This window comes from Nannospalax galili, unplaced genomic scaffold (genome assembly GCF_000622305.1).
Source record: "Nannospalax galili isolate Female #2095 unplaced genomic scaffold, S.galili_v1.0 scaffold915, whole genome shotgun sequence".
Classification (NCBI taxonomy): domain Eukaryota; kingdom Metazoa; phylum Chordata; class Mammalia; order Rodentia; family Spalacidae; genus Nannospalax; species Nannospalax galili.
Genome location: NW_008336255.1, coordinates 262,152 through 282,350, shown reverse-complemented (window position 1 = coordinate 282,350; position 20,199 = coordinate 262,152). Strand labels below are relative to the sequence as shown.

General features: G+C 44.4%; 1 protein-coding gene across 1 annotated transcript in view; it reads right to left on the bottom strand.

Moving 5' to 3' along the window:
* Positions 1-20,199, bottom strand: part of Dock5 (dedicator of cytokinesis 5) — a 220,180-nt gene that overhangs the window by 100,445 nt on the left and 99,536 nt on the right. The window contains exons 6-11 of the mRNA XM_008830960.3: positions 15,984-16,132; positions 11,286-11,421; positions 9,312-9,469; positions 7,555-7,636; positions 4,464-4,593; positions 921-993 (exon numbers count right to left, since the gene is read on the bottom strand). Coding sequence (XP_008829182.1) covers positions 921-993; positions 4,464-4,593; positions 7,555-7,636; positions 9,312-9,469; positions 11,286-11,421; positions 15,984-16,132 — 728 coding nt within the window. The remainder of the gene's footprint in view (positions 1-920; positions 994-4,463; positions 4,594-7,554; positions 7,637-9,311; positions 9,470-11,285; positions 11,422-15,983; positions 16,133-20,199) is intronic.

Here is a 20,199-nt window from a genome sequence, read left to right as displayed (position 1 = left end):
TATATATTTCTAAAAAGATCTATCAACTCAAATATCCCAAGGCTGGCTTTGAAATCCCATCTATTCCTTTGATCTGTAGTATCAGCTACAACTTTTCTGAGACAACAAATCACATGTCACTACCATGTGGCCCCTGACAGGGGTCATTTCCAGAAACACTTTGGCCTCCCCAAGGCCATTACCATATGTGCCAAAAGCTAGAGTAGTCTGTGGTGCACACTTGAGCTTGTCAGAGTTACAAGGGGTGAGATTTGCTCCCTAGTAGCTCCCAATGGCTCACCCTGGCTCCAGTTCCTGCAGCCCAGGTTGGAGTCCTGGGTCCAGTTCTGAGGTGACCCTTTCCTGTACTCCCAGGCTGGCTCCTCCAGCTCTTTTCAGGAACACTGACCCTAATCAGCCCTTCACTTTCTTCCACTCTAAATGCTCAAAGTGTGGTCCCAAACCAGTGCCATCAACACCACTCTGATGCTTGTAGGATGCACAATCAGACCTACTGAAGAGAAATCTGATTCTAACAACATTCCCTGGCCATGCCTAGGCATGATACAGTGTGAGGAGCCACGAGCTAACTACCCAAAGTGCATCTTGGTCCTACCTGTTCAATACAACAGAGCACAGACACACTTTAGCATCTCTGACAATTAAATGACACCTTCGACTTCCGGTGCAGACACGCATGTGCCCTTTCCTTTAAATTCCTCCAGATATTTCTCGAGTCAGGAAAAGCTCAGGTAATCCTCTTTGAGTCCAACATAAAGGACCCTGAATAAAGTCTTCTTTCAGGTCCCAGCTCATAATCTGCCAGTGGAAACACTTTTCTCTCCCTAACCCTGAAAACGGGTCCCTGCTTCTGTGCTTACAACCTACTCGAAGGGCTAACCTGCATCTCGAGCTGCCCAGGGGAAATGCCAAGGACTTACTGCTGAAAGGGAATAAAATGCTGCTTCTCTTCATCGTCCACCTTCCCGTGGATGATATCAGTAATATCCATCACTAGGAGAGAAAGAAACTTCATTAGAGAAACTAAATGTTTCCTGCCTTGTTGAGTTGCTATGGAAAATGATGGTATCAGCAAACAGAACACTGAGGATGAAAGGGACCAAGCAGGGATGTCTCTTTATCTCTTTGGCAACAATAATTTCCCAGTGAACCACACCCAGCAGGACAGCAAGTCAGGAAGGACTCAGATTTTCTATGTCCAACTCTGCAGAGCACACTTTAAAAATTCTTTAAGATTGAGTTGCTGTATTATTTTCTAATTTAATTAATTTATTTTTTCTAATTTAACTAATTTATTATTTTTTTCTGTGCATGAGTACTTTTCATGAATTGTATCTAAGGGCACCATGTGCATACAATGCTAGCGGAGGGCAGAAGAGGGTGTCATATTCCCCTGGTACTGGAGTTACAGATGGTTGTTAGCTGCCATGTGGGTACTGGGAACCAAACCCAGGACCTCTACAAGAGCAGCCGATGCTCTTAACTACTGAGCCATCTCTCCAGCCCCATGAGTTGCCACAGAAATTTAATACTGATTACTTTTTAATAAGACTCCACTCAAAGCCATAGAGAATACATATTTCTACCAGTTCTGTCAGAAGAATTATAGACCAGGTCTGTCACGGCCATTCATCTCTGATTTGACATAGTCTCACATAGTTTCTACATAAGCCTGCACAGAGTATCATGAAACAGACCCAATGGTGACTGGCTCCCCACTACCCCAGGACAGTACCTAGAAAAGCACCGTTCTCACCCTGTTGCATCATTACCTCATTTACACAGGCAGGAGGAGTTCCACCTTAAGGAATCGGAAGGGTTAACTTGCCTTTAGCCACACGTTTTGTCTTTATTCTTAGTTCTGACCCTTTGTTCTGTTGGCTTTGTTTTGCAGTGGTGGGATTGAACACAGGGCCTTGCACATGCTTAGGCAAGCAAGGTACTACTGAGTCACATCCCCTTAATCAGTTTTAAATTTTAGTAAAGCCACGATATGAATCCAGCAGTGACCACAAAGCCAAATCACACAACCACTATGGCCAGCTTCCCAGAGGATTAAGAAGCAAGATGTAGAGTGGCTAACGTGAGGCAGGGCCCTGGCTGGAGGGAAAGCGTTGGTTAATAAATTACAGTCTGGCCACAAAGCACACATTAGCAATCTACTTCCCCACTTCCCAGATAACGTGTTTGGAGACCAAGTGAAGTACTGTGAAACCCAGTGCTCCAAAGAACTCAAGACAACTCAGCCCACCAGGCTGGGAGAACGCGGAAGTGAGCGAGGAAGGGGCACGCGACCGGACATCATGTGCAGCGTGTTTTCAGCCCTAACGGGAACTCATAAAAACACTGAGAAATTTTAGTGCACCTCCAGCAAGACGCAGCTCCTCTGTCTGTGCCACCATTACAGGACATCTAACTGCTGACTGAGATCAAGGCTCAAAGTGAATCAACCCCCTCTGAGTTTGCATTCCTAGCACATTCAATACTCAGTCCTCCGCCCCACGACACAAGCACACACGCACACACGCACACATAGACAAAAGTTTTAAACTTAATACTTAAGTGTCTTTGGCCCATTTTGAATGGCAATAATCTCAAATACGCCTGCTTTCTCCCCTTCCCTTCCCTCTTCTTCCTTTCCCTCCCGTCCCCTCCCCTTACAGTCCTCTTCTCCTTTCTTCCCCCTCAGCCCTACCTACCTACCCACTTACCTACATACCTACAAACCTACATACCTACGAACCTACGTTCCTATCTACCTACCTATCTATCATCTGTCTGTCTATCTATCTAATCCATCCATCCATCTATCATCTTTTTTGAGACAGGGTCTCCTTGTAGCCCCAGCTGTCCTGGAACCCACTATGTAGACCAGGCTGGCCTTAAACTCACAGAGATCCACCTGCCTCTGCCTCCCAAGTGCTGGGATTAAAGTCGTGTGCCACCACTCCTGGCCCATCCTTCTTTTATGGAAGAATAAACACATGGCCATGTGGATGGCTCAACAGTCTTGGGCTCCTTGCATCTTCTGAGATTCCATGTTAATTCTCTATAAGGTAGCAAAGCTGAGTTTGGTGTGATGGCACATGTCTATAGCCCCAATACTTGAGAGGCTGAGGGAGGGGGAAATCTCTGCAAGTTCCAGGCTACCCTGGGCTACATAGTCAGCCCCATAGTCATGTCTCAAAAAAGCCCAACCAACCAACAAACAAGAAACAAAGCTGTTTCCCCAGGTTAGTCTTTGAGCAGCAGGTGGGGTGGAAACAGTTCAAGGGACCTGACAGTGTACAGTCTTGTGGGTCACAGAGGCCAACTCCTAACCCACAGAAGCCACAGCCTGACCTGAAGAACTCCAGTTCCAGGAGCAAATTTTCCACATTTCATTGATAACTTTCAACGTATTAGTGCAAGTGTCAATAAAAGAGCAAACATCTCATCTCTAAATTTAGAAAACTACAAGGAAAGAGCCTCTTAGAATGTCTGGAGGACTGATTTAAGCTAAGGATGTTCTTCACAGTATTTAGTAAGACAAAGTTACCTCTGAGAAGTAAATGAACAAGCGAAACACTTTGCAGTGGAGCTGAGCAACAGAGGACATGCCTAGCAAGCATGAGGCTCTGGGTTCAAAGCCCAGCACTGTAGGAAACATCAATATACAAACACAGGCAGGGAGGATGCCGAAAGACAGAATGGAGGGTCAAGTGTGTATGAGACATGGCACTGGGGAGATGGGGGAGATGGGGTCAGCGGCTACATGAGCTCACTGGACCCAAGGGAAGAGAACTGGCTGTAAATGTTGTGTGCCCAACACCAATCACAACATGACCCATCGCTTCCCGTCTCTGGGGGAGGCCAGCCAGCCTGTCTGCCTTCTTTCCTCTGTCTTTTCATTTTTATAATTGCAGTAGGATATATATCATTAAAATGACCATCTTAGTCACTTTTGAGTGCACAGCTCAGTGGAAGTAAGCTCATTCACCCTGTACAGCCAACACCACTGTCCTCCACCAGAACGTTTTCATTTTCTAAAGCTAAATCTCTCTCCGTGAAGCAAGTCCCCACGGTTTCAGGCCCTGGCATTCCTCTTCTACTCTCTGTCTCTCTGACTGACTCCCTTGTATAAGTGGACTCATATAGTATTTGGCTTTTTTTGCTTATTCTACTTAGCATAATGTTCTCACGACTCATTCATACTCCGTTCTATGGACACACCCCATTTATTTCTTCTTTCATCTACTGATGGACACATGAGTGACTTCTCCCTGGCTCCTGTGAATAATGCCGCTGTGAGCCTGAGTGCAGACAAGTCTCTTAGAAACCTTGCTTTCAATTCTCTCTGGGATCCACCCAGAGAGCAAAGGGGGATCATAGGGTGGCTCTACAGTAAGGATCTTTTAGGACCCACAAAGACTTGTCCCCGGCTGCCCCAGCCTTTCACCATGGTCTCGAGGCTTCAGTCATACCTGCCACACCAAAAGGCCTGCGGAGCCCACAGGTGTGCTTTTTGCCCTCCTTCAGCTCCATGCGGCCCACCCGGACGATCTGGCACACGAGACTGATGCGAGGCCGGATGAGGTCTGTGCTGCTGAGGTCCTGCAGACAGAGGTGCATGGAAGCGGTCAGCTCTGTCACCTGTACCTTCCCTTTCCTTTGTAATCCTGCTCAGAGCATGTCACACCATGCTGAAACACTGGCGCCTTCCCACGCCTAAGAACTACTGTGACAAAAAAATCACACACACACATACACACACACACACACACACACCCCTCATTCCTTCCCCTGCCAGGGCCTACTTTACATTTCTAGAATAGATCAGATGTAGCTAGAGAGACAGCTCAGTGGGTAAGAGTACTGGTTGCTTTTGCAAAGGACCCGGGTTCAATTCCTAGCACCTACATGGCAGCTAACAACCATCTGTAACTCTAGTTCCAGGGGATCCAACACTGTCTTCTGACCTCTATGGGCATTAAATGACATGGGTACACCTGCCCACATGCAGGCAATATACTCGTACGTAAAAAAATATTTAGTGAATTATTTTTTTAAAAGAATGGATCAGAGTGAGTCTAACAGCTCTCATGCAGCGAGGTGAGCAAGTGTTTAACAGCCAGGACATTCTCTGCTACTGTGGCTCCTTCCAGGGCACTTCTTAGCACAGGACACAGCTCAGTGTCAATGACATGAAAACCTGCATGATACTGACATTTATTGGATTTATTGGGTATCCCCAGAAGTCGTGACATTTCATTGCATTCCTTTTTTTGGAGACAGTTTCATGTAGCCAAGGCTGGACTTGAATTTACTGTATTACTGAGAATAACCTTGAACTCCCAATCCTTCTGCCTCTGCCTCCAAGTGCTGGGATTATAGGCATGTGCCATCACACCTGGCTTCATTGCATCTTCTAACAATCCTAGGAGGCAGGTGTAACCCAGATATAGCTTTATGAGAAGGTCGCTCTATGCATGAGAGGTGTGTGGATGAAATGATTCCTGTTTGTGGCTAAGGCTCTTGTGTGTTTTCTTAAGGAGGGGTGAGTGAGTCTGGGAATAGCTCACTTATCTCATGCACTTAATGTCAGAAATAACTCATTATATCTCAAAATCCTTTTATGAAATGACAGCCCCAGTCCTCTTACTGAATCAAGAATGACTTTTCAAATAATCACTCCCAATCTATGCCTTATAATTTAGTAAACAAAGGCCACTGAGACAGGAATATACACCAATAATAACATTCATCTTGCATTTCTATGCTAGGTTCTGCAAGGCTTCCATTAAAGAAAAATAAAGACCCTAGGTGACCAGTTGTATAGACTGTTGCATACTGATATTAAGTAATACACATTTATAAATGAAGTTTCTGAAGAATATTTAATGAGCAAGGAAATGGTCAGGACACTTTATTTAGTTGAAAAGGCTAGACATAAAATTTCCATACTAGATGACCATCTGGCTATATGGAAGAGTGTGAGGGCATAGAGGGAAAGGAATCATAACTGTACTACACTATACTGATCAGAAGATGGACCAAAGATCAAGTGCCTTTAAAAATATACATAGGGTCTAATAAATAAATACCTTCTCGATTTCAGGAAAGAGCCTGCTTAGAAAACTAAACAAATTCTAAAAAGTCTCGGGACTATCACCAGGATGTTCTGTGGCTCCATTTCCTGGGAGGCAAAGACACAGCTGGCTCAGTGCAGGGGCAGTAGCCAGCCCATGCATGTCCCAGAGGTCAACAGAAGCAATAAAGACAAGTCATGTAGGGACCACAACTGCCTATGTTGCTTCCTCTGGTGCTGTAACCTGGACTCAGTTTTCCCCTCACTTCACCTTCTTACAAAGTGGCTCCTATTTATGTATTTTGGATTGCTAGGGATTGAACCCAGGGCCTAGTGTATGCTAAGCATGTTCCTGCTCCCAATGTGCCATACTCCCAGCCCCAAACCAACCTATTTAATACATAAGGGACTGGGGGGATGGCTCAGTGGGTAGATGTTTGTCATGCAAGCATAAGGAACCAAGTTCAAATTCTCAGAACTCATGGAAGGCTGGGTGTGGTAGCAGACATCTGTAATTCCAGTGCTCCTAGGCAAGATGGGGGGCAGGGGGTGGAGAAACTAGCCTGGTATACTCAGTGGCAAAGCACAAAGAGACCCTATCTTAAAACACTGTGGAAAAATGTCATGGGGTTCCACCTCAAGATGAAGAGCTCCAGGTAATCAGTGAGTGCTGAGGAAGAGAGAATCGTTTTCTCCAAGGATTAGCTCCCTGAGAGGTTATCCAACCCCAAACGGAAAGCCCTGAACACAGGTACACAAGAGCACCATTAAATGGACTCAATGCATTATATTATATACATACTCATATTCACAAATGTATGTATGTACACACACACACACACACACACAGAGGAGGACAAGGAACTGAGAGGGAGTTGGGGGGCATGGAAGGAGTTGGTGGGGGACTGGGATGGACGGAAATAATGCAAAGACAATATTCATGTATGAGATTCTCAAAAATAAAAAATTAAAAAAAGAAAACAATGTGGAAAGCAAGGACCAACACCTGAGGTTGTCCTGTGACCTCCACACACGAGCCATGGCACTGGTGTTACCATGCACACACACACATACACATCACACACATTCATACATACTAAAAATTAAATACATACATACATACATAAAGCACAAGGCTCCCCCAGCAAGTACTTCGGCGAATGCCCTGGAAGCACTTGGGGACTTCTAACACTGGATAGAATTTACCCATCTAGGTAATCACTGTCCGTTATCTGTCTTCTTACCAGCCTACAAGCTGCTGAAGAACAGAGATTTTTTTCCCGTTTTGTTCACAGATATGCCTCAAGTATATAAATCAGTGTGTGTTACCTGCTATGCGTTCAAGAAATACTAATTGAATAAATGAGTGGATTCTGGTAGGAGGGCCGTGATAATTTTCCTTACGTCTCTTATGTGTTCCACACACCTAGCATGTGTATCCACTGACATAACAAATGACAAAATAGAAAATGGAAGTCGGGACTCACGGTGAATACTGCTTGGAGGTTATTCAGCTTCTCTATCTCCTTGGGCATCCCATTACTGCCCCAGCGAATTAGGTAGTTCTCACTGGTGAAGGAAAAGAAATTATTCATAATGAGAGGCCAACTGACACAGGGGTTGCCCACAGCACAGGGTCTAAGGAAGGGGCATAAATGCCTGTAGCTTAGGTGGGCTCTTGGGAAACACACAAACCATGCGTATGGCTCTTCTGTCTTTGGAGGTCCCACAAAAAACACCCCACACAAACCTTGAGACAGTCACAGCTCAGGCTGGCCTAGACACGGGTTTAATGGATTATACTGTCTCGGGTCTTCTTACAAATTTCTCATATGAACGTATCAGCTTTTCTGAGTCAAGAGTTTGAGACTTGGACACAGTGGCTCAGGTCTGTAATCTCAGCCCTTGGTTGACTGAGACAGGATGATCACCAAGAGTTTGAAGTCAGATAATAAATTACCAGTCAGGGATACTCAGTGAAACTTTGTCTCAAAAAAAATTGAAAAATTAGTTTTGTATGTCATTCCAAACGTATCCTTTATAATATACATCATCATACTTGGATTTTTTCTTTTTGGGAAATGATTTATTAGTAACAATTTTTTTTTTTGAGACAGGGTTTTATGTAGCTCAGACTGGCCTCGAACTCACTATGTAGTTGAGGATGACGTTGAATTTCTTTTCTTTAATTTTTAAAATTTATTTTTACTTTACATGTGTGAGGTTTTTGCATGCATGTATGTAAATGCACCCAAGTGTGCAATACCTGCAGAGACCAGAAGAGGGCATCAGATTCCCTGGAACTGGAGTTACAGATGGTTATTAGTCTGTATGCAGATGCTGGGAACCTAACTCAGGTCCCCTGCAAGAGCAGCCAGGGCTCTCAACCATTGGACTATCTCGCCAGCCTGACCTTGAACTTCTAATCTTCCTGCCTCTATGCTTGAATGATGGGATTATAATCATGTGCCACCATGTGATTTCATTGGGGCTGGAACTCAGGCCTTCGTGCATGCTAAGCAAACACTCCACCAACTAAGCCACAACCCTTTTCCTAGTAATTGCTTTTTACCACCTTCTTGAAGACAGACCTACATTTCCTCAGCTGCTCAGCATGGTCCTTCTGGGGCTGAACAACACTTGATCATTCCCTATAATCTTTAAACTTTATTTTTTGTAGACCATTTTTTCGAGAAGTTTTAGGTTCATGGCAAAGCTGAGCTAAAAGCCAAGTCATCACCACTACCACCACCACCCTCCACGGCCTCCCAATGTCCACGTCCCTCACCAGTGAGCTGCATTTGCTATGACTGATGATCCTGCCTAGGCACATCATCATCCTCACAGCCCACAGCTAACATGAGAGTTCACAATTGGTGTTATGCATTCCATGGGTTTGGACAAACGTATAATAACAGGCATTCACCATTACAGTAACCTGCAGCTCAGTCTCAGGGCCATGAACCCCTCTGTGTTCATTTCTCTCTTGCCTCCCTTATCTAAACTCTCCTTGTCTCTTAAGTGGTTTTATTCACTCCTTAACTCCTAGGGTGCACACAAACTGTAGCTGGATTGTGCCAGCAGCCATGCACAAAGGCTTTAGAGCCCAAAGGGCTTTACTTCCTATAGCCCAGAATTGAACAGATTCTGCCTTCTCTGCCTCCCCATCTCAGACCCAGTGAAGGGGCAGGTGAAGGCTGCATATGCTGTACTGTCAAGCACAGGAGATCTAGGGCTCCACTACCTGATGAAGGTGGACTGGTCTGGGTCATAGAGGGCCATGAACAGCTCTGCGTCCTCCCCGATGTTGCAGACGAAGTTCTTGAAGTTCACATAGAGGCCATAGGTGTGGATAGTACTGAAGATAGTCTGACCTCGCAGGTCCAGGTTCTGCAGAATGCACTAGGGACAGAAGACAGGGCAGACTGCACTAGATTTGAGCAAACAGGAAGTGCTGGCAAATAAATCAACTTCTGAATAAGAGATAGTTATTACCACCTAGGAGAAGAACTTTCTGAGAATGGATCCACCAGGTGAATGAACACATAACCATTGTTGGATAAACAAGGTGATCCTGCTCAGGGCCTTGAACCCAAGTAATTCAATAAATGCTATTTAGAGAGCTGGGGAGATGGCTTGGCAGGAAAAGTGTTTGCCGTGAAGCAAGAGGACCAGAGTTCATGTCCCTAATACCCATGTAAATGCCAGGTGGATGGGACAGCCCACCTGTAATCCTAGCACTTGGGAGGCCAAGTCACGGGATCCCCTAAGTAAGTTAGCTAGCTAGACTATCTGAACTGGCAAGCTCTGGGTTCAAGTGAGAGACCCTGCCTCAATATACAAGGTAGAGAGAGATTGAGGAAAACCCCTAACATCAACCTCTGGCCTCCACTGCAGGTTCAAGCACGCATACACACATGTATGCACATACGTACATAGGTAAAGACTTCTGTCTCCAGGTAGTAAATCATGGTTTTAGCAAATTAGTAAGGCTCTCACTTCTACAATGGGATGCTCAAGGAAGCACAACAGCACAGAAACCTGACCTATTACCCAACTTTATCGGAACACACCTCTGATTGGAAAACAAAAGTTTCCACAAGAATGCTTTACCCTGGGGTGTGGCTGTCACTGGATTCAAACTCACAGTTACGTATTATCATGACTGCGCTAAAGAAATGAAAAGTTATACACATTGGCACAAACCATTTACCCATTAGAACAGAAACTGTACCAAAATACCAATGTGGTTGGGTCTGGGCAGTCAGAAAATGGTTGGCATTTTTTCTGTTTTTCTTTACCTCTATAATTTTTCTCTAACAGGCAGATTACTTTCAAAATCTTCTAAATATATTATTTTAAAATCTTATTTTATTTTGGATATCATAATCTTTGTACCAAATACGAAAGATTATAAAACAAAAAGTCTTTCTTTGACCCCTTTCGCCTACTAGAAGCATCTTTCCATGGCTAGCATCTCATCTGTCAATTCAGCTAATCTGCATATATGGAAGCACTGAGGCATACCTATCCACATATATAAAACATACATATGGAACACACATGATATTTTATACACACAATTCTGCATCTTCCTTCACACACACACACACACGCACACACATCCAAACACATCTTTGTACCTTTCCAAAACAGAACATATATAGTGATCTCATTCTTTTGGCTCACTTTTATTATTTTTTTTATTTTAATTTTTAATTGAATTTTTGTGTGTTTCATATAGAACATCTCAAACAATCTTAATCAGCTTTATACCCCCATACCCACTGGCACCCTCCTATAGCCCCCCCCACTGGAGTCCATATACTCTGTCATCCCTGTTAAGGCTCATTGGGTTGTCAGTGTCCCCAGCCATTCCCCGGTGCAAGTCCATCCACTGAGTCTAGTCAGCCTATCTAGAGTCCCTTGTTTTAGGAAGATCAGCTCTTCTTCATCTAACAGCAATCAGTTGCCAACATTCCTTCAGATAAGCTTGGGGTCTTCTGTTCATTTTCCCAGTTCTATGCTGGGTTACTGTCTGCCTGAGTTTGCATGGGACTTGTGTATGCTGACACCGTTGCCTGGGCTCACTTGTACAATCAGAACACAAATAGTTTTCTAGGCATCTCTCTCTTGTCTTTCATTCCTCTTTCCTCATTGAAAGCTGAAGCAACAATGGCACCCTAGCAGCCCAGATCTGCACCTGGAGGGAACGTACCTTTTCTTCTTGGATCTTCTCCTCGATCCTCTTGGAGGCCACTTCATGGGCCTTGAAGAGGGCAATGGTGCTGGTGTCATCTGGGTCCAAGATGTTCCCATTGTCATCCCGTACTACCAGGTCTAGTCCAAGCATTCTGTAGAGAAAGGAAGTGGTAAGTAGCTCTCCATGGCCAGATTCTTGGTAGTGCACTCATCAGAGAACTCAGAGGACACAGGAGAGAGGGCAGGGGCTGGCAGCCCCCGGGAAGGAGAGCTCAGTGAGTTTTCTCCTTTCAACTTTTGCTTCCTTCCCATATAACAACATTCCAAAGCTCATGATACAATGCTAGCCAAATCTCTGAGCACATGCAAGTAATCTGGTCCCAAAATAACATAAAGTTGGCACTGATTCTGACCAAAGTCATGTTTGCAGTGACTCCTTGTTCTGGTCTCCTCTGATGTGACATGGTGACTATGACAGACCTTAAATCATCATTCGAGGACCTGCCTTGATCTCCTTACTCAACACTGTCAGATCAGGGAAGTAACACCTGGCATTAACCCTCTCATAACCCATCTTAACACTGGCTCTGCTATCTTTCAGATTACAGTCTGAACTGTGGCTTTAACACTTGCTCTCCTTAGGACCTCTTCGCTTTGTAAGGTCTGGGTTTCTTCATTTGTAAATGTTTCCTACCTCTCAAGGTTGTCGTAAGAATTAATTGAGATCATGTGTACAAAGTGTCCAATGAAACCTCACATACAGTAAGCACTCAATAAATTTTAGTGCCTACTGCAGCAAATGATTCAAGAAAAACTGACAGTAAAGGGTGGTGGCTTTGAGAGCCACGTGGCAAGAACAGGGGCATGTGTTAGGCACAAACGCACCCCTCTCCAAAGGCTTAGAAAGAACTGTGCTGAGTCTCAAGTGCCAGACTGGTGGAAATGGGATACAGCTCTTTGGGTGCCCAGCATGCATTCCAGGCACCCGCACTTGGGAGCAGAGATATCCAAACTGCTGGAACACCAGGGGATAACAACAAAACATGCCAAAGCTCCAGAGGAAAGCAAAAACACCTGGTTTCCCTTCTCCCTGTTGTAGAGCATCTCCACCAACTGATTTGATCTGGCAGCTTCCTTTCCACGGCAGCCAGCCCACCGGCCACCCAGACTTGGAAGGGCTGGACGGTGGGCTGGCTGCTCTGTGACTGGGTCTTGGAGGCTGACAGAGCAGCTCTGTTTCCTGAGCTACTTCCAAGGACTGGCATGGGAAGGCAGGCATGTGGGTGACATTAACATGCTTGCCAGGGATTGGGGAAACCCCCAGGTTGTTGCTGTGGCAAGATCACAAAAGACAAAGCTAACGGATAAGGAAATGTGGTGCTTTGTCACACCTGAGCTGGCTTTCTAAAAAGTCCTCTGACAGTGTGAGAGGCACTGCCACGGCAGTGGTTATAGCCCTCTGGGAGGCTACTTCATTACTTTTCTTGTTGCTATCATGAAAAACCTGACAGAAGGAACTTAAGGGAAGTAGAAGGGTTTATTCTGGTTCACAGTTCAAGGAAGATACGGTAGAGGAGGGTGAAGAAGCCAGTCACATTGCATCACATTCTAGAAATAACGAATGTTGGTGCTCAGCTCGCTTTCTCCTTTTTATTCAACCCAGGGCTCTACAGAATGCTGTCAGCCACATTTCGAATGGGTGTTCCCTCCTCAGTCCACCGAATCTAGAAACTTCCTCACAGACAGGCCAAGGGGTTTGTCTCCTGGGAAATTCTAGGTTCTCTAAAGTACACACAAATTAATGATCACAGAGGCCAAGTATGGGGAGAGGAGATTCACTTCTCGAGCCCAGAAGGGATTATCGGTTATGGAGCCAGATTTGCTTGGGTTCAAATCAATGCTCTCCCTTTGCCAACGTAACTTGGAAGGCGATTTCTAGGCAGCTACTTCCTAGGATGAAACGTGAAGTGTACAAAGGAAGCATTTTATAAGACTGATTGAATCCTGTATCCTATGTTGACTCCAACTATGTCTGAATATAGTTGTCAGAGTCGTGTATTTAAACACCAGGCTAATGAGCTGAATTTTAGCAGGGTGATGAGGGACGCACAAGAGTCCTCAGGATGGAGAAATGGGAAAAGAAAGAGGACAGAAATCACATGTGCACAAAATGAACAACCTAAATGCCAAACAAACCCCAACTGTGGTCCTCTGGAAGGGGCTGGCTAGAATCACAAGCCCCAGGCCACACCCACTGTCAGTGTGGAGAAATGAAGTGGATTTCTCCTTTGGTGAAAAGCAGTGGTATTGGAAACTCCATATCTGCTTGAGCTAATGAGAAGCTCAACAAAGAGACTGACATGTTACACGTGACTATAGAACGAATTGCTGGGCTGGAAGCATATCTTATTGCTCCAGAGAATCTGATTTTTTTTAAAAAAAATTATGAGTATGAGTGTACTGCCTGCATGTAGGTGAGTGCACCCATGTCGTGCAATGTCTGCAGAGGTCAGAAGAAGGCGTTGGATTCCCTGGAACTGGAGTTACAGATGGTTGTCAGCCACCATGTGTGTGCTGGGAATCGAACCCAGGTCCTCTGCAAGAGCAGCCAGTGCTCTTAACCACTGAGCCATCTCTGCAGCCCAAGCATCTGATTTTTACCTACTGCAAATCATGATCAAAGTTAGCTAAAGACAGGGAAAAGGGGTCTGATAGCAATCAAACAGAATAAAAACAGTCTCTCAGGCATCTGAAAGTGTCATCATCCCCAAACTCCTGGCTACTCTCAGCTTCTCTGCCAGTGGAAAAGCTTGAACCAAAGACCTATCTGGGTTCTTGGGTCAGTCAGTGGGATCACAGGACCAATCTGACACCTGGACCAAGGAGGGGACTATGAAGTTTTTCAATGAAATTAATTATTTTCTAAGATACAAAGACAGCATTATTCATGGTATGGTGGTTTGAATATGAAATGTTCCCCATAGGCTCAGGTATTTGGACACTTCTCCCCAGTCCATGTGGTGCTGTTTGTAAGGGTTTAGGAGGTGCAGACTTTCTGGAGGAAGGATGTCACTGGGGGTGATCTCTGGGAGTTCATATCCTTGTCCCAGTTCCTGTTTGTTCTCTGCTTTGTGTCTGCCATTGAACATGTGAGCTCTCAACTTCCTGTTCCAGCCACCATGCTTCCCCCCCACGCCTCCCTGCCATGACAGGCTCTTATCCCTCTAGAACCAGAAGCCCAAATAAACTCTTCCTTCTTTAAGTTGCCTCAGTTGTGGCATTTTATCAGAGCAACAGAAAAGTAACTACTACATTTGGCAACTCTAAAATCCAAAGTTTGTTGTGAGGCTAGGGGGAAGTAGGGACATTGGACACTATGATTTGAATGTGAGGTATCCCCCACAGGCTGTGTGTTTGAATACTTGGCCAGATGGTGGCGCTGTTCCGGGAGGTTGTGTAACCTTTGGAATGTAATGTGATACTTAGCTGATGAACACAGACTACTAGAAATGGGATTCTGACTCTAGTCGAGAACTTTCTGCTTCCTGGTGTGGCCATGGGAGAAGATCCACCACAGGATCCTGCTGCCACGGACAGGTGTGGTACTTTCTACACCATGATGGGTTTCACTCTGAAACTGTGAGTTGAAATAAGTCTTTCCCCCTTCAGTTGCTTTTATGAAGTTTTCTGTCATATACAGTGACAAAAAAAAAAAAAAAGATAACTAATACAGGGAGACAGGGAAGGGATGGGTAATGGATATAGTTGTGTGGTTGGAATGGGGGAATCATTTCTAATTTTCAATTGCATAGTAGGGTAACTAGAGCTGGCAAAATTTAGTTATATATTTCAAAATACCTAGTAGAGAGGCTTTCTTAAAAACATTTATGTTTATTTTTAATTATATGTATGTGTATATGTCCACAAGGTACCTGCATATGAGCACAGGTACCTATGAGAGCCCAAGGCTTTGGATCCCCAGGAGTGGCCATCTGGCCTGGGTGCTGGGAATTGAACTCAGGTCAAACTCAAGATATGCCATTTGCCCTGATGAATCATTATTCTGTACACGTACTTTATACATGTGCCCCTTAAATGCATATAACTGACAACTATCAATTTTTTAAGATGTGGGTACCTTCATTTATTTATTTATTTATTTATTTATTTTTATTTATTTATTTTTATCTTACGTGCTTGGAAGCAAATTCAAGGTTTCCTATATGCTAGGCGATTTTTTCTGTACACGTACTTTATACATGTGCCCCTTAAATGCATATAACTGACAACTATCAATTTTTTAAGATGTGGGTACCTTCATTTATTTATTTATTTATTTATTTTTATTTATTTATTTTTATCTTACTGACTTGCTGTTCTGTTTTATTTTTGAGACAGGGTCTCCTGCAGTGAGGGTTAGCCTTGAACTTCTATGTAGTCATGTATCCTTGACTGGAACGGATCTTCCTGCCTCCCTCTTCAGAGTGCTATGATCGCAGGTGTGCACCACCACACCCAGTTTATACAGTGCTGGGGATCAAACCTAGGGCTTTGAACATGCTAGGCAAGCACTCTACTAAGTCAGGAGCCTCTCCAACCCTCAATTTAAATTTTTTTAAAGAATTTTTTTGGAAGTTTATTATGAACAGTGTCTAGTATGGAGGTGTCTGGCATTTCATTTTCCACATTTCCATGTAAGACCATTCTGGTTTACCTGTTCCCATGATCAATTTTGGCTGTGACTTTCTTCTTGAGCTCTGCTAGTTCATCCTTGGGGAGTGTCCCGGACAGGATCTGGGAGCGCCACTCAATCAGGCAGTACGTCATCCGCTGCAGCTGGCGGAACAGTGGGACCTTGTTGTTCTAAGATGGGAAAAGGAGTTGGGAGGAAGGACAGAAAGAAAAACAAAGATGTGATGGAGAGAGGTTTTTTTTTTTGGTGGGGGGTGGGATACAGGGTCTCCCTGTAGCCCCAGCTGGCCAGAAACTCACTATGTAGACCAGGCTGGCCTGGAACTCAGAGATCTGCCTGCGTCTGCCTCCTGAGTGCTGAGATCAAAGGCACACACCATCATGACCTATAAGAACATCTTTTGATGCAATGCCTCCCAAGTGTTATTTACTAATTAGACTGCACAGCAAGCTGGGCAGTTTGACGGATATTTTTATGTTGAGAGGGATGTTTTTCCAGAGCTACTCCTGCTTTGTCCCAAAATGCAACTCTAAAAATAGAGAAGTGGTTGTAGAATGGACGGTTGGTCCTAAATCATAAACCTATGAAATCACGAACACACATTGACATTCTGACCATGTTCTTCCTTTTGCTTAAAGCCCCCCAGGCTTTCCCACCGACACAAGAGGCCTCATTGTAAGTCATGTCTTGCCTGGGCTAAGTTCCCACTCAAGTTTCGTACCAATCTGCCCCTCAGAACCTGGCTTCTGCTATACAAGGTGATGGTCATTTCTCCCAGATGTTTCAGACACTTCTCGTTTTCCTCCACCCACAGCCAGCTGGGGCTACAGGGGGACCCTGCCCCAAAAAGACCAAAAAAAAAAAAAGCCAAAACACTTGATGTCTGAGCCTCAGTTCTATCTAAATGTTGATAGGCTCATTCTATACTTTAAATTTTACTATTATTTAGTTACTTATTTTTATGCGTGAGTGTCTTGCCTGCATGCACATAAGTGCAGCCATTTGTGGAATTTGTAAAGAGAAAAGTTTGACGGATATTTTTATGTTGAGAGGGATGTTTTCCAGAGCTACTGCTTTGTCCCAAAATGCAACTCTAAAAATAGAGAAGTGGTTGTAGAATGGATGGTTGGTCCTAAATCATAAACCTATGAAATCACGAACACACACTGACATTCTGACCATGTTCTTCCTTTTGCTTTCAGGATCCACTGAAACTGGAGTTGCAGAAGGTTGTTAGCCACCATGTGGATGCTGTAACCTGAACCCTGGTTCTCTGCAAGAGTAGCCAGGGCTCTTAACTGCTAAGCCAGCTCTCCAGCCCCACACTGTATTTTTGAAAAATTCTTCAATCACAATGTACCGAAAATAAAGTTCCTGCCCTTGAGAATCCAACATTCTGGTGGGGGGCTGGGGGGGTGGGTAAGCTAGCAATAAATAGGCAAATATATACGAATATTTATTATGTACTATGATGTTTTTTTTTTCCTTTTGGGCAGTACTGGGAATGGACCTCGGGCCTCTCCTATGCTAGGGACATGCTCTGCCACTGAAATACATGCAGTCCCAGAGCTTATGTTATCATATCTATACATATGAGCTAATTTCAAGTTATGAAAAGTACAAGAAAGAAAACAGAAAAATATTAAAGTAAAAAGAAATAAAAATAAGGTCAGATTTGGTGGCATAGCCTTTAATCCCAGAACTTGGGAGGGAGAAACAGGTGGATCTCTATGAGATGGAGGCCAGCCTGGTCTATACAAGTTCCAGGCCAGCTGGGGCTACAGCGAGACCCTGCCTCAAAAGGACAAACAAAACAAAACAAAACAAAACCAAATGACCATTTGTATGTCAATCATTTGAAGAACATAATAGCTGGTGTCTAAGCTATGACAACTTTCATTCTGCCTCACAGAGAAGATACACTATATAAATAATGCAGACATACAAACGCATGCACACAGACACACACTCTCACATACATGCATGTGCACACACACATGCACACACACACACACACACACACACACACACATACATGGAGGAGGGGGCTGCCACCATGTCTCCTACTGGTGTTCTATAATAATCTGGGGAATGCTGATTCTAGGCAAATAGAAACTAGAACAGAACTGAAAACATCCAAGTATTTCTGAACAAAGCAGATGTAGAGGGAAGTGCCCTCAGCCTGGAGGTGAGTGGTAGGGCACGGACAAGCTTAGTAGCTTCTGATAAAACCTTAATAGAAGCTTAAAGCCCATGGGAACACAGGGAGAGGCAAGGAGCCCCATTTATCTGTGATTGCAGTGGGCCTTTTTTTTTTTTTTTTACAATGGCAGTGCCAGTTTAAAACAGGTATTTATATTTTTGTGTATTTAGCATTTTCTGGATTGTTGACTCCTCATAAGCCAGCCCTTAGGACAGCACCCAATGAGACCTGTGAAGATCGCCTCTTCTGTTACCAGAAGGTAAAACATTTGCCTATTTTATTCCCTCTTCAGAAACTGTTTCCATTCCATTGTCTTAAACTAGAAAGGAGAGTGAGAAATTACCCTACAAGATTTTGCCTTTCAGAATTGCTAAACAGAAAAGGTATAATTTTTTTTTCTGTAATGCAACTCATTTGTCTACTCCTATAGTTTTTAGTGTCTTCTAGTGGTAATTAAGATATTAGCTTCCATACTCAGGGAAAGAAAGGGTTCATGGGTCCGGGGAATCCTGTGTGAGAAGGCGCTTCGTCTGAGGCACATGTTCACAAGTTCTTGATCTCAATTATATCGGACATTATCTGTGGCAATTTAATTATGGCCTGTCCATATCAGCCTTGTTTGCCAAGTCCTTCCCCCAAGGAAGGATAAATGGCCATTCTTCTCCCATTCCTGTGTCAAATTCATTCTGAATACACAAGCTGGAACAGACCAAGGGAGGCAATATCCCCATTTACTTTAAGGAAATGGACTTTGTTGCCACATTCCCAACTGCTCGGAGCAAAGCAGTCTGTGTCCCAGCTGGCCCTGCACCTCATGCGTCTGTGGGGAACTGGGTGAGGAGAATCCAGCACTCCCCTGTACACAGAGCACCACACTCTTCTGTGGTTTTGAGGTGCTTTGTCCTCTAAATCTCCCCATGCTTGAGGCTTGGTCTCCAGTGTGGTGATGCTGGGGACTAGTGGAACCTTCAGGAGGGACCCAACAGAGGTAATTAGATCACTGGGGGTGCTGCCCCTGTGGGAGGGGTTAAGGTTGGCCTCTTGGAGTAAGTTTGGTTTTTTTTTAATATTTTATTATTTTTATTTTATGTGTATGAGTGTATTGCCTGCATGTGTGTAAGTACACCCATGCCATGCAATGCCTGCAGAGGTCAGAAGAGAGCATCGGATTCCCTGGAACTGAAGTTATAGATAGTTGTTAGCCACCATGTGAGTGCTGGGAACTGAGTCCCAGGTCCTCTGCAAGAGCAGCCAGTGCTCTTAACCACTGAGCCAACTCTCCATTCCAAGTCTGGTATTTTTTTTAATCATTAATTCTTTGAAAATTTCTTACATGTATACAACGTATCTTGATCATCTCCTCCCCCAATCTCCCCTCCAAGTTCCCCTAGACACCACCCCAACATAACCCTTCCCAACTTCATGTCTCCTAGCTCCTCTCTTTTAACCCACTGAGTCTAATTAGTGTGCCTGCTGGGACATTGGCTGATCTTGCTGGCTTGGTCTTATACAGGTGACCATGGCAGTGAGTTCATGAACACAGTGTCCATGTCGTGTCCAGAAGACAGCGTCTCACATCTCACAGTACTCCTCTCCATCTTCCGGCTCATACATTCTTTCCTTCCCCTTTAATGTGATGACATTACCTGAGTATGTTGATACAGGTGCCTTATTTGGGGCTGAGTACTTAACAGTCATTTATTTTCAGCTCTTTGAACTGTTAAGAGTTTGCATTAACTGTGGCCCACTATAGAAGTTTCTCTGGCCAAAGCTGAGCATAGTAAGCCAGTTCTTAACAGAGTTGTTGTAAAAGACCTTGGCTCTGAATCTCTCTGGCTCTCCCCCATTCCCTCGCCCAGCCAGGTCTCTGCCTAGCAGGCACTCCAGTCACGAAGCTTCTGCTGTGATGTAACACAGCAACAGAATGAAGAGATACAGGTGCCTGATCTTGACCATTCAGTTTCTAAGACTGGGAGCAAAACAAACCCATTTTCTTTACAAGGTACCTGGGCTCAGGTGTTTTGTGACAGCAAC